General features: G+C 40.6%; 1 protein-coding gene across 15 annotated transcripts in view; it reads left to right on the top strand.

Annotated features, from left to right (window-relative positions):
- The window catches only part of EPHA5 (EPH receptor A5), a 193,557-nt gene that overhangs the window by 14,285 nt on the left and 166,994 nt on the right, over positions 1–12,278 (top strand). For all 15 annotated transcript variants that reach the window (XM_077177134.1, XM_077177132.1, XM_077177133.1 and 12 more), the window contains exon 2: positions 888–952. In XM_077177134.1, coding sequence (XP_077033249.1) covers positions 888–952 — 65 coding nt within the window. The remainder of the gene's footprint in view (positions 1–887; positions 953–12,278) is intronic.

The following is a 12,278-nucleotide window of genomic DNA, read 5'->3' as shown; positions in this document are numbered from 1 at the left end:
TTGCTCCTAAATTGAGATTTTTGGATGACAATTGATGATTCAATCTTCTGCCTAGGAGATTTAGAGCCCTGGGTGCAGGAGGTGAAAGCTCAGCACCAGAAGCTGCCACTGTTTTTCTTAGCTGGGTTAGGTTTGTGTGGATTTAGTCACTTCTCACTTTTTACCCAATATTTCAGATAATAAGAGAGGAAAAAATGTTACAAACTTGGCAGTAGGTTTTTTTTTTTGCTCTTTAATGTAAATTGTTGGTTGCTTGTGTGACTTAAAGTTGTTCATGAATTTTTGTGTGTAGAAGACAAAAGATCCCTTGCATAGCTTATAATGGAGATGTCAAAGACTTGGAGGAAAATGTGGAAGAGGAAGAAAATTATAGATTGCTGATGAAATTAATACTTGCACATATAATACTTAAAAAATTCCTGTTTCATTTTTGTCCTAAGGGCCTGATTATGCCAAAAAATACATGCCACCTTAGAAGAAATGTGTGTATAAACTTGTAAAGATGTTTGTGAGTGTATATTTTTACCTATATACTGTATGTCTGACATATACATGTAAACACACAGTGTGCATGAGGTACTTATTCCCCTGGCAGGTCAAGGTCCTAAGAATGTGCAGGATCTGGATTTTGCAGAAGTTCAGTGCATTTGCAACTTGGTTTCTGTGGCAGATCTCAAAGGAATAAGCTAATGGATAGAGAGAATTGTTTTCATTGTATGATCTCATTGTTAGAGGAGTTATTGCATTGTTATTTTGCTTTACAGAAATTCAACTTCCCTGGTTAATTATAAACGATCTGTTTACCAGAGCCATCCATACCTTGAAATATCTGCTGAAGTTTGTAATCCATCCGTGTTCTTTAACAGTTTTTTTTCTTTTATTTTCAGTGAATTTACTGGACTCACGCACAGTAATGGGGGACCTAGGATGGATAGCCTACCCAAAAAATGGGGTAAGTCTCTGCTGTTGTTTGCTTTCTCTCTCCCAGCTTATACTAATCGTTTCCATTCGGAAAGTAGACTACTGGGTTTAAAAACTCTCTAGAGTGATTTGTCGGCACATGGAGGGAAAAAATAAATAAAACAACAAGCTGTGACTGAAGAAATGGAGCTGTATGGCTAGGGAATTGATTTATTTATGTAGCAGAGCCAGCCACAAGTATTAAAAAAATAATCATGAGTCAGCCTTCTTACTCTTCCCCCCTCACCAAGAAAATCCATGAGGTTATTTAAATTTCCCTTCAATTATAAATTCTTGGGTTTTTTCTTGAGTCTTTGCGGTAAATGTGGAAAACAATTTTTTGGCAGTTAGCTTCTGAAGAGCAAGATCTGCAAGATCATTGTTAGCTTTAAATGAACAAGGCTGTTCACAAATACATCTCAGATTCATGGTAAAGTTCTGGGACTTGATAACACTGAAACAGGAGCTGAGTTCTAAGCACCTTGAAGAGCCTCTGTCCCTTACCTATATTAAGAGCTGTTCAGCCTCAAGAGGAGACAACTGAAACAACAATGTCTGTGAGTGAAGGGAGGGTGCCAAGAGGATGGAGCCAGGCTCCTCTCAGTGGTGCCAAGTAATAGAACAAGAGGCAAAGGGCAGAAGCTAATACACAGGAAGCTTCACCTGAACATGAGTAAGAACTTGGTTATTGTGTAGGTGATCATGGGTTATTGTGTGGGTAACAGGTTGCCCAGAGAGGTTTTGGAGTCTCCCTCACTGAAGATACTCAAGAACCCTCTGAACACAATCCTGTGCCATGTGCTCTGGGGTGGCTCTGCTTGAGCAGTGAGGAGGGACCAGATGACCCACTGTGGTCCTTTCCAATCTGACCCATTCTTGTGATTCTGCAGCTGAAAGAACCTGGCCTCCTAATTTTATACTTGAAGTAAATGGTGGAGTTTAGATGCATTAATACCCTCCAGTGTATCTGCTTGACCTGACTTCATCACATGAGCACTCTTGGCTGTGATTTTTGGTCTTTGATTTGGGGCATCTGCAATGCTATACTGTGACAGAGATTTAGTGCAGTCTTGAAAGGTTGATTTCTGCACCATGCTGGGTTTTCCTGTCAGTTCCTGAAATGCCATGAGCACTGTGTGAGGTGAGAAAGCATCCTAAGTTAGAAATGCTTCATGACTGAGCCCTCCAACAGAGCGAATCTCAGGAATGTGTTATTCCAGAGTTTTAGTCACCAGATGAAACAGACTGCATAATTGTCTTGGACTCCAGTTGGATTGTTATATAGATGGTGTTTATATAAAATTCAGCCAACCTTGAAAAAAAAATATATATTAGACAGTAAATTAAAGTTTGGCTTTCCATATATTCTGTGTGGATGAAAGGTTGTGGAAATGGCAGCCTCACTTGGACAAGCTGCATGTTTACAGGCACTGGTTACAGCAGGGATGTGCAAGCTACACAGGGATCTGAATTTATTTTCAATTCATTCCAAGATCTAATCCTGTTAGGGTTAGTCTGTAACCTTTTTTTTAAATCTATTGATTTAAAGCTGAGAATAAAACTTACTTCGCTTGCTTGTGTGGCCATCAGAATGACCAGTGCCAGATATGTTGGCAGAGCAATATTTTGGTGCCATGATGCGCCATAAGGATCCCAATATCCAGTTCTTAAAGGATGGTTTTATTTGTTTTTTGAACATCTTCTGGTATTTTTCCTGTGGTATAAAGCCCAATTCTGGTATATCCCAATGCCCCTAAAAGAATATCTGTAGAAAAACAGGGCTGAGAAGTCCAGAATGCTTCTGAGTCTGTATGTGTAGATGAGTAAATCAAAAGCTAACTATCCTATACATAACCCACAACTGTATCTTTTCATTATTTAGGGAAACCTTTCTATATTTACAAGCTCAGTTTCCAAAGAGCACATCAAAGTACACTCAGGAATGCCAAATTAAAGGTTACTGACTCAATAGGGAGATTTTTTTTACATTAATTAACTTCTGCTTTGTGTTTAAAAGTGAATTAGGCAGTTCGTTTTCAAATTTCCAGAAATCTCATCCTAATCTTCTTTGTTTTCATGGGACATTATAAAAATCCAGGAGGTTAGTCCAGCTGTCTTTATTTTTTCGTCTAATATATTTGCAGTATTTTATGAGCACTAAAAAAGGTCTTTCTAGAGTTACTTCTCTAATTGCTATATCTGCTCTGCAATCAGCTACACAGCAGTTACACACTCTTTGCTTAATTTTTTTTACAGTATCTACCAAATATAAGTATTTAAAGTCACTCTTTCTTCAGGATTTGAATTTGGAACAGGAGGGAGCTTTAACTGTCATCCGATATAGGCATTCTTGTGTGTTTTGGGGCATTCTCATACAAATTTGTTATCTCAGGATGTTCTCCTAGGGAAAATTTTCAAGGTCCCTGGATCTGTCTGCACAGTCCCCCCTGAAGGAAAGGAGCAAGAATGTCAGGATGTGTCACACTTTGCTGTGCCAGAGTGTGTAGATACAAACCACATTCTGAAGTAAACTTCTCGATGCACGGTGTTTCACTATTGCTGTGGACAACATCCTGTGGAGTACAGTCACTATTCAACAGTGGTGCAGTTCCAACTGAAGATACATTGGTTCTCTTCCGGTGTTGCTGCTTCTCCACTTGATTTTTATTATAATCTTAACAGAACCTAAATACTTTTCTTAGAACTATAAGTGCTAGAAGTAGGAGACTGTAGCGAGGCACAGTTGCTGTTAAAGAACTGTGTTTAGTCTTTGGCATTGTATGGGAGTGCTTGGAAGAAATTATCTTTATACCACAAAGGCTCAAGCTGGTAGGTTTTGAAAACAGATTTCCACATGTAAAACAAACAAACAAAATCCCACAAAAAGCCCCTACCAAGACAATTGGGATAAGAGGTCCAGGCAAGCCAAATGAACTTGCTTTTGGCAGATCCTTTGTAGATATCATAGTCTAAGCTTCTATTACAGCTGTGTGCTTTGTTAATGTTTGTATATTGAATATTTAAAACATTTCATGCTCCAAAAAGATCCAGTTGCCCTTGTTTAGTCTCTTGTTCACCTCATTTTTTCTGAACACAATGGGAAAATTGATCTAACATGGGAAATGAAAGCAGCATTGTATGGGAAGGAGGCTGACTCTCCAGCCTGGAAACAGATCAGGAATGAAAGTAGACCTGTTTTGTGCTCTCATCTCAGATGAAGAAGCACTGTAGCAGCTAAAGTCCCCGCAAGATCAGACCTTGATGCACTGCTAAGCAGTGTGTGCTGGCTCACCTTGTGAGAAGTGGGTTTTATGGGCAGGGAGACGAGCACTTCAGCCAAGGCTGTCCTCTGCAGCGCTGTGTCTGGTGAGGCACTTACCTGGTACTGGTTTGGGTGGTGGCCATTATCCTTGCAGCCTGGTTGGCCTTCATATTCCCCATGCACATAGGAGATCGGAAAAATCCCCCTCTTCCTTCATATGGAGTACTGAGGGATGCAGAGGAATGAGATGACTGAAATATGCTATGGCCAAGTTGGGCTTTGAAACAATGCCTTCTGGTGTGAAGAACCAGCAGGAGAGCAGGAGAAAGGGCTTCCTTATTTCTGCTGCTTTTCCCCAAAGGATAAGGAAATTGCAGTAGTGTGGCTTCCTGGCTGCCCTGTGTGGGTTCAGCAGCTTGCAGCAGTAGTGCAGTCAGCTCTTAAACATGCATTTTATCTGTTAAAAGCATGAGCAGAGTTCCTGTGATGTTCTCATGGCCATGGAGTTTAGAAAAGGGACTCTTTTCCTGACAAAAGAGCATGGTCAGCATGGAAAATACTGTTCTTTTTGTGCTCAGGTTAGGAATTGATCCTCTTATTACATGCCAAAGGGAAAATTTTGATTTATTTCTGCAGCTCTTGTAAGTTTCTTTTAACTTGAAGGTGGTTATTGTAATTACTAGAGGCTATATCTGGAAAGTCTGGTCCCTCTTGTGCAGTAGGAAGCCCTCCAAGCACATGAACAAAACCAGTCAGGTTTTCTATTAAAGGCTTGTACAGCAGGTCTGCAAAGTCTTTCACCTCTGGACCGATTGCTGGGGCAGTGCTTAGGATTGCCCAAAGTGGGCACATCAGAGGTTTGTGTGTGCATTGCACGTGGCTGTGACACTGGACAGCTCTGACCTGCAGGAAGGGCCTGTGCTTCTCTGTGCTAAACATACATTTTTGTCCTATGGAAGCTTGCAGTGGTCGGAACAAGAGTAAGTGCTGTGACAGAAATAGTCAGGTGAGGTCAGGCAGTGTTTGTGGGCTATATTGCATCCTCTTCCTCCCTTGACTGGGCAGGAGGCTGTGTCATGCATTTCAGCTTGCTGCAAAGCCATAGCAGGGGCTACAGAGCAAACCCATGCTGTGCAGTTTTACTTGTTCTGGCCAAGTGAAAACAAAGTTGGTGATTAAAATATATATATATATTTTTAGCTGGTTTGATTTATTCAGCAATTATATCTGATTTTTGTTTCAGTGGCCCTTATAGGGCTGATTTACTTGTTTGACCCTCCCTCCTTTCACTGTTACTTTAAAATTCCTTTTTTTACAGATTAGAAGTACTATTTTTCTGTCCAAATCAGAGTGCTGCACACCTGCTTTGCTTTTGCACAAAGGGTTCTCTTCCATCTCCTCCACCTCACATTGATTTCCCTGAACTTCCTGTAGCACAGAACAGGAAAGTCTCTGTGGTCCTTGGGGTATTGCTTCTGTGCTGTGGCTCATTGCACAGCTCCATGTGATGGCTTTTTTTTTTTTTTTTTCCCTTATGTTCAAACTGGAAAATAAGTATGTACTGAAGAACCTGAGGAGATGTTAATTTTCTGCAGTGAATAAAGAGTTGTGAGGGAGCTAGATGATTTCTTGCACGTGGACAGCAAGAAGGAATTGCCCCTCCTTTGGGGGGGTTAGTAAGGCCAAATACTGAAAGTTGGGTAAATTGAGCTAGACTGATTCTACAAGTTGTTTCTAATTTATGTAGGATATTGGTCTTGATTTTTTCTGGTTGGTTGGTTTGGGGTGTTGTTTTTTTTGTTTGGTTTGGTTAGGTGTTATTTTTTTTCCAAGCAGCATTTCTGGCTTATTTTTTTGAGGATAGGTACCCTAGGGTGCCTCTTTAAAGTTAAAAATAACAGCAGTTTTAGATTACTCAGCATGATTTGGGAATAGATTCTCTTGCCCTCTGTCAATCCTAGTTCAGATAGAGATTTAACACAGGAATCTTGGATTGGAGGCAGTGCTTGCCCTCAGGGATAGAAATAAAATAAAGGGGGAGGGATGAGGGCTAGTGAAAGGAGAAGGAGGATTCTTGGCACCATTGAGCTGTGTCATGTAGTTATGATTATAATTGGCATTTTCAGGGCAGTACTTTTGGCAGCCTGTGGTTTTTTTTCCTGCAAATGCTGCTGCTCGTCTGTGACCAGTGTAGGAAAGGAATTGAGAGGGATCTGCTCTGTGGTTTAACCCCTGCCAACAGCTAAGTCCCACACAGCTGCTTGTTCCTGTCCCTCTCCCCAGTGGGATGGGGGAGACAATCAGAAGGGTAAAAGTGGGAAAACTCATGGGCTGAGATCAAGGCAGTTTAATCAGTAAACTAAAAACCACTTGTGCAAGCAAAGCAAGGAATTCCTTCCCCGCTTCCCAAGGGCCAGCAGGTGTTCAGTCATCTCCAGGAAAGCAGGGCTCCATCACAAATAACTGTGACTTGGGAACTCAAATGCCAAGGATATTCACTCTGAATGCCAGGATATTCACTCTGAATGTCCTTCCCTTCCTTCTTCTCCCCAGCTCTATATGCTCCATATGGTGTGGAATATCCCTGGGGTCAGCTGGGATCAGCTGTCCCAGCTGTGTCCCCTCCTAACTCCTTGTGCACCCTCAGCCTTCTTGCTGTAGGGTGGGGCAAGAGCCACAAAAGGCCTTGACTCTGTGTAACCTCCCTAAGGAAAACATCCCCGAATTATCAATATTCTTTCCAGCACAAATCCAAAATGTAGCCCACACCAGCTACCATGAAGAAAATTAACTCTATCCCAGCCAAAACCAACACATATTCTAACATATAAGAATGCAATTTAAACGTTAGCAGGAAGCATGATGGAAGTAATACTGAGCAGCTGAAAAACTGTAAATGGCACTCTAAAAGCCTGCAATTTGGCTGCTTTGTTTATATGTATACATTTTTGTACATGCACACTTTAGTAAGAAACAATACTGCATGTCCAAGGGTTTGAAGTAAACTGTGTAATCCAAGCCCAAGCAGTAGTACCTAATGTTTTCTGTTATATACCAAATAAAGGAATTTTACACAAGCCATGTGTGGGGTGATGTTGAGCTCAAGAGTTGAAACATATGGGGTGTTTTTTCCCCACTAGGATTTATTATCTATATAATTATATATATATAGCTATATATATAGTTATACATCTGTCCTCTGTGACTCTCTTTCTGGTACTTCATGTCCATGGTCATTTAACTCATCCCATGGGGCCATGATGATGTGTCTTCTTTTGGTTGTGCTGCCTGTTTAGTGTGCCAGAGTGATGCATGCTTGTTTTGTATAGCATAACTCCAAAAAAAGAGCTTGAGCTTTGGGTTGGGAAAGAGGTTATTAACCAGAGGTTAATAATGCAACTGTATGAGACCCTTGTGGTATTTAACTAATAAATGTGTTTTAAAGCAGAACTGACTTCATGTTTCCAACTCTGAAAGCCCCAGAGGGAGAATGAAGATGCTGGAGTTCAGTGGGAGTAGGGCACTGCCATGAGAGGTAAATTTGGCCAGCAGACTACTGTCCAAATGGGTGGATTTCCCTGCTGAGTTTGTGGTGCTCACAGAGCTGCATTTGTTTCACAAAGTTTTATTATACCAATCCAAATCTAAAGAGATCAGCTTTGCAATGGGGAATTGGATCTTGTGTGAGAAGGCTGATGGAGTTGGGTGTAGCACAGAGTCTTGGGCTGGCCCACAGCCAGAGAGGAAGGGGAAAAGCTTTCATCCAGGGTTGCAATGGGTAGGACAAGAGAAGCAGAATTTGTTTCATCTAGACTGGTTCAGGTGAGATTTGATGAAATGTGGCTTCTAATGGTTAGTCTGTGGGGCAGGTGTGGGATTTCTGTCACAGGAGGTTTCTGACAGCAGGTTGGACTCTCTCTGCTACTCTGGTCAAGCTGAGTTAATCTCTTCTGAAGGAACAAACCAGGTGGTCTGCTCTGACCTATTGCAACCCTAAGTCTGAAGCCCTTCTGTCTGAAAGCTTGTCCTGACTCTCTGACTCTGTCTAGGGTGAGATTGGGTTTTGTTTCCCTCTGAAATTTGGTGTGCCTTTTTTTTTTTTTTTTTTTCGGTGGGGGGGGGGTGAGTATTGGTGGGTGCTGGGTGTTGTTGTTTTTTTGTTATTATTTGTTTGGCTTTTCTTATTTTTTAAATCTTGGCCTGACTAAAATCAGGTTACTGTTACTCATCCATCAACCTGCATTTAAGATCCACTCTTGATACCTGCAACATATTAGCTGGAGTATGTATCTGCTTTTAAAGATACTCATGCTAGACAAGAGTTCTCATTGTATAGCCTTACCATTTAATTCATGTCCTTTCTCATATCTCCTTTTGTATCTGAAGTCTAATCTTTTCACTCCATTTGAGACTGCTCTTGTTGTCGTGTCCTCTCAGCTGGCTGCCCTTTGGTTGTGTGCTGTTGACATAAATCAGCATTTATTTGGGAGCAGCATCTGGCGAGGTGTAGGCCTTATTAAAGGAGATCTAAAATGCCTAGAGTACTCTGAGGTATTGTAAAATAAATTAATGCTAGTGAGATTAGGAATAAAGCAAATCTTTATCTTGGCTAGAACTGTATTACTGGAATAATATATTCTACATGGGAAAAAATAAAGGTTGATCCTTCAGTATATCATTTTGTAAATACTGTTGTCAGCATTAGGTTCCTCCACACAGGCTCATTGGGCAAACAATAATCTCCTTTCATGCTAAAATGTCTTATTTTTTCTCTAGTGTCTAGGAATTACATTGGGGGATAAAAGAGCTTTGAAGAGCTTTATCTTCTAAAACCATTGTTTTCTTTGTTGCTTTTGTGCCAATTTCAGAAATATTGGTATCCAACAGTTAGTAACCATACAATTAAAATGTATTAATGTACTGCATTCATGGAAAATCTGAAACTATACAGAATAAAATATTACCATTACAGAATGCATATGCAACAGCCCAGGGTTTCCAAAACATGCATTAGGATTTTATACCTTATTTTATGAATTTTTGAAGTATGTTTCTTACTGGTTCATGTGCCAAATATATCAGTGGGTTACTTATCACTTAATTGCATAATCATTTTATAAGACTTCAAATGCACTGGCCCCATTTGACAGCATATATTTTTCCTCAGGTTAATGGTGCTTTTCTTTGGTAACTAAATTCAAGAATGCAGTCCTGTTTGATTTTTTTTTTTTTTTGATGTTACTTATTCAGGAAAGCCAGCCCAAAAAAATCATTAAAAAGAAAGAATGCTAGCTTCAAAAAGGTAAACACCTAGTAGGTGTGTTCAGAAGGAGAACATCTGAAATACAAAATTCCTGAAAATAGTGTTAAGATGGAAGCTGGTATTTTGTCTTCATGGCAAGTCATTGCCTTGTGTATACACAGTGAATGAGGACAATAAAAATAGAGAGCTAATTTGAAGACCCTTCACCTAGCTGGAAACCTGAAAGGAGAGCTTTCCAATTGACTGTTGTGTTGCTGCAAAGTCCTGGTATGTGGTTATTAAGAAACAGTTCAGCAGCTGAACATCTAGGATTGTTAGAACAAACTTCCATCCATTTTTCAAGTTATTAATGGAAGTCACTCAGGATTTTCTGTTTGCTTGTCCTGATCAGAAAAACAGGGTGTTTTTCAGTTGCTGAAGGCTACATGCACATAAGTGGAAGGTGAGGCTGGGTTCTTGGCTATTGAAAGAAAATTACAGTGTTTTATTTCAAAGCTCTTCTTGTCCCAGTATATTTTGGGTTGATAATCTTAATTTATCTTCAGGCATCTTCATTTTGAGGGAAAAGGCATACTGAGCTATATGATTTAGTGTGTGCAAGTAAAACAGTAACCATGAGGCCTGTTGGTTTAATACTGAAAGTACTGTACCAAAACAGATTGGAGTTTAAATATGAGCAGTACACATGGATGCAAATCATGCTTTGGAGGCTTTTGTGTTAACTCTGCTCCAAAGAAAAGTGGTAGTTCCTTCTCTCCAGCCTTTAGGCTCTCCAACATGAGTGATGAAGCACTGTTGAGGAGCGTGTGGGTGACACCTGGCTATCAGTCATCTCTGAGGTACCTGTGTGATATTGTATGCTGTCAGGCCACTGTGATTGATGGTCTGCACCCCATGGGATGAACAGTGAGTAGAAAAGAATTGCAGAACATGGTTTGGCTGCTTCCTCTGCCAGGGCAGAGGATTTGGGGGGGAAAAATCTACTGAAATAGCCTCAAAATATAAAGACTGTGCCATCCTGAGGGGAGTTGTGAGTATTTAGGGTAGAGAGCAATTATTTCTTCCATGTGTAATGGGACATCACTGATTCTTAATTCTATTTCAAGATGATTTACTGAAGACACATCTGTGATGTAGTAGTGATCTGTATTTAGGAGTGAATGACAACTTGCATGTTAATTTGATCCTCACCTACCCCTGTATGATCTCTGTGGTCTTAGTAAGGAATAATCCATGGATGAGTTGCCAGTTAGCTGCAGGGAGGAGGCAGGATTGGGCCCTGGGGTTGGTAAGGATGAAAGCTCCCCTGAGAAGAGTGGGGACTGTGGATCAGCATGGTGTGATGGAAGAGGTGTAGAAGAAATTGTCTGCTGAGGTGGACATGCCTGGGACAGCTCAGAGAAGGCTGATGATGGCAAGGAGTAAGATTGCTGGTGGCTTTCTAAAGCCTGGAGCTGTCAGATCAGGCTGAGACCTTCACACAGTCCTTTATTTGCTTCCTTTTGCTGCATTCCAAGAAGGAAAGTATTATTAGGTACTTGGTTCTTGCCAAAATGCTTTGATAAGCATTTAGCTTATGTGTTCTTATTTATTTATCTTTGTCATCATTATTAAAGCAAGTGCCAGGCAACTCCTTTGATTATATTTAATTCTTGACTTTACAAAATGAGGAGTCGAAAAAATCAAGTTCAAAAAACCTTGTCCAAAAAGTAGATGCATTTAAATTTTTAGAGAAGTTCCCCATTACTAAAGCCTGAATCTTATTGTTTTCCATGTATATGAGCTACCTATATATTGAAGCATATAGTGTCCCATAGATCTGTTACTTTTTCTCCATTAAGATAAACCAGAATCATATAAAGATGTGTGTTTTCTGTGGATAATTGCTCTCCTTGGGATGCTTTCTTGTAAAGAACAGAACTTCTGGCTCTGAAGTGCGGGGAGGACTGAACTTTCATGCTGCAGAATTTTGCATTTGACTTCAGCAAAAATATTTTGGGACAAGTGACCTGATCCTTGTCTTCAGAGATCTTCCTATAACCCCAGTGATTCTTCCCATGATATTGACAGTACTTAGGATATTGACCATGATATTGACAGTTATCAGGAGAAGATGGCACTGGGTGTTTCTTGCTAAGATTTGAGATATCATTAATCTATTTTCAGTTTGGTATCAGTTGTGAGAAAGAGCTACTTGGTGTTCCTCTAGTGCAAGTCAGTGCTTCACTTAGGCTGTGAGCTAGACCAAGAACAGGTGAGTGAGGGTAGGCTGGGAGAGGAGGTGATGACAGGACTTCTTAAAATATTTATTTATTGAAATAAATAGTTCTCTTTAGAATTAATTAATTTTTTTGAGCTGTTTGAGTTTTTCTGTGATGCGCAGGGGCCACTCCTTCTTGGATGATAACCCCAAGACCTCAGCAGACACCAAGTGTGGGGGTGAAATTCTCTGGTTTTGAAAAAGAGGATTTAAGAATTTTGGGGTTTTTTCCTCCAGCTGTTCAGAAAAACTAGCACTTTCTGTCTGTGTTGGCTGCCTTTTTCATTGGGACCTGATGTTTTAATTTGGGGGAGTGACGGTGGGACAAGGGCAGGGCTTCAGCCTGCAGACTCCAGGTACAGCACTGATGTGATTCTCCTGATTTCCTGCTGGAGCCTGGAGGTCCTTACAGTTTGTCACTTAAAGCTGAGGGTCATCAAAATAACTTATGCTCTGTATGATGTCTGCTCAGCGTGGCTTGCTCCCAGTTCAGTCAGCAGTAAAGGACAGCAAAAATATGACCTTTGGTCTTC

This window comes from Agelaius phoeniceus, chromosome 4 (genome assembly GCF_051311805.1).
Source record: "Agelaius phoeniceus isolate bAgePho1 chromosome 4, bAgePho1.hap1, whole genome shotgun sequence".
Taxonomy (NCBI): Eukaryota; Metazoa; Chordata; class Aves; order Passeriformes; family Icteridae; genus Agelaius; species Agelaius phoeniceus.
The sequence above is the reverse complement of the archived record's forward strand: the minus strand, read 5'-3'. Positions and strand labels throughout refer to the sequence as shown.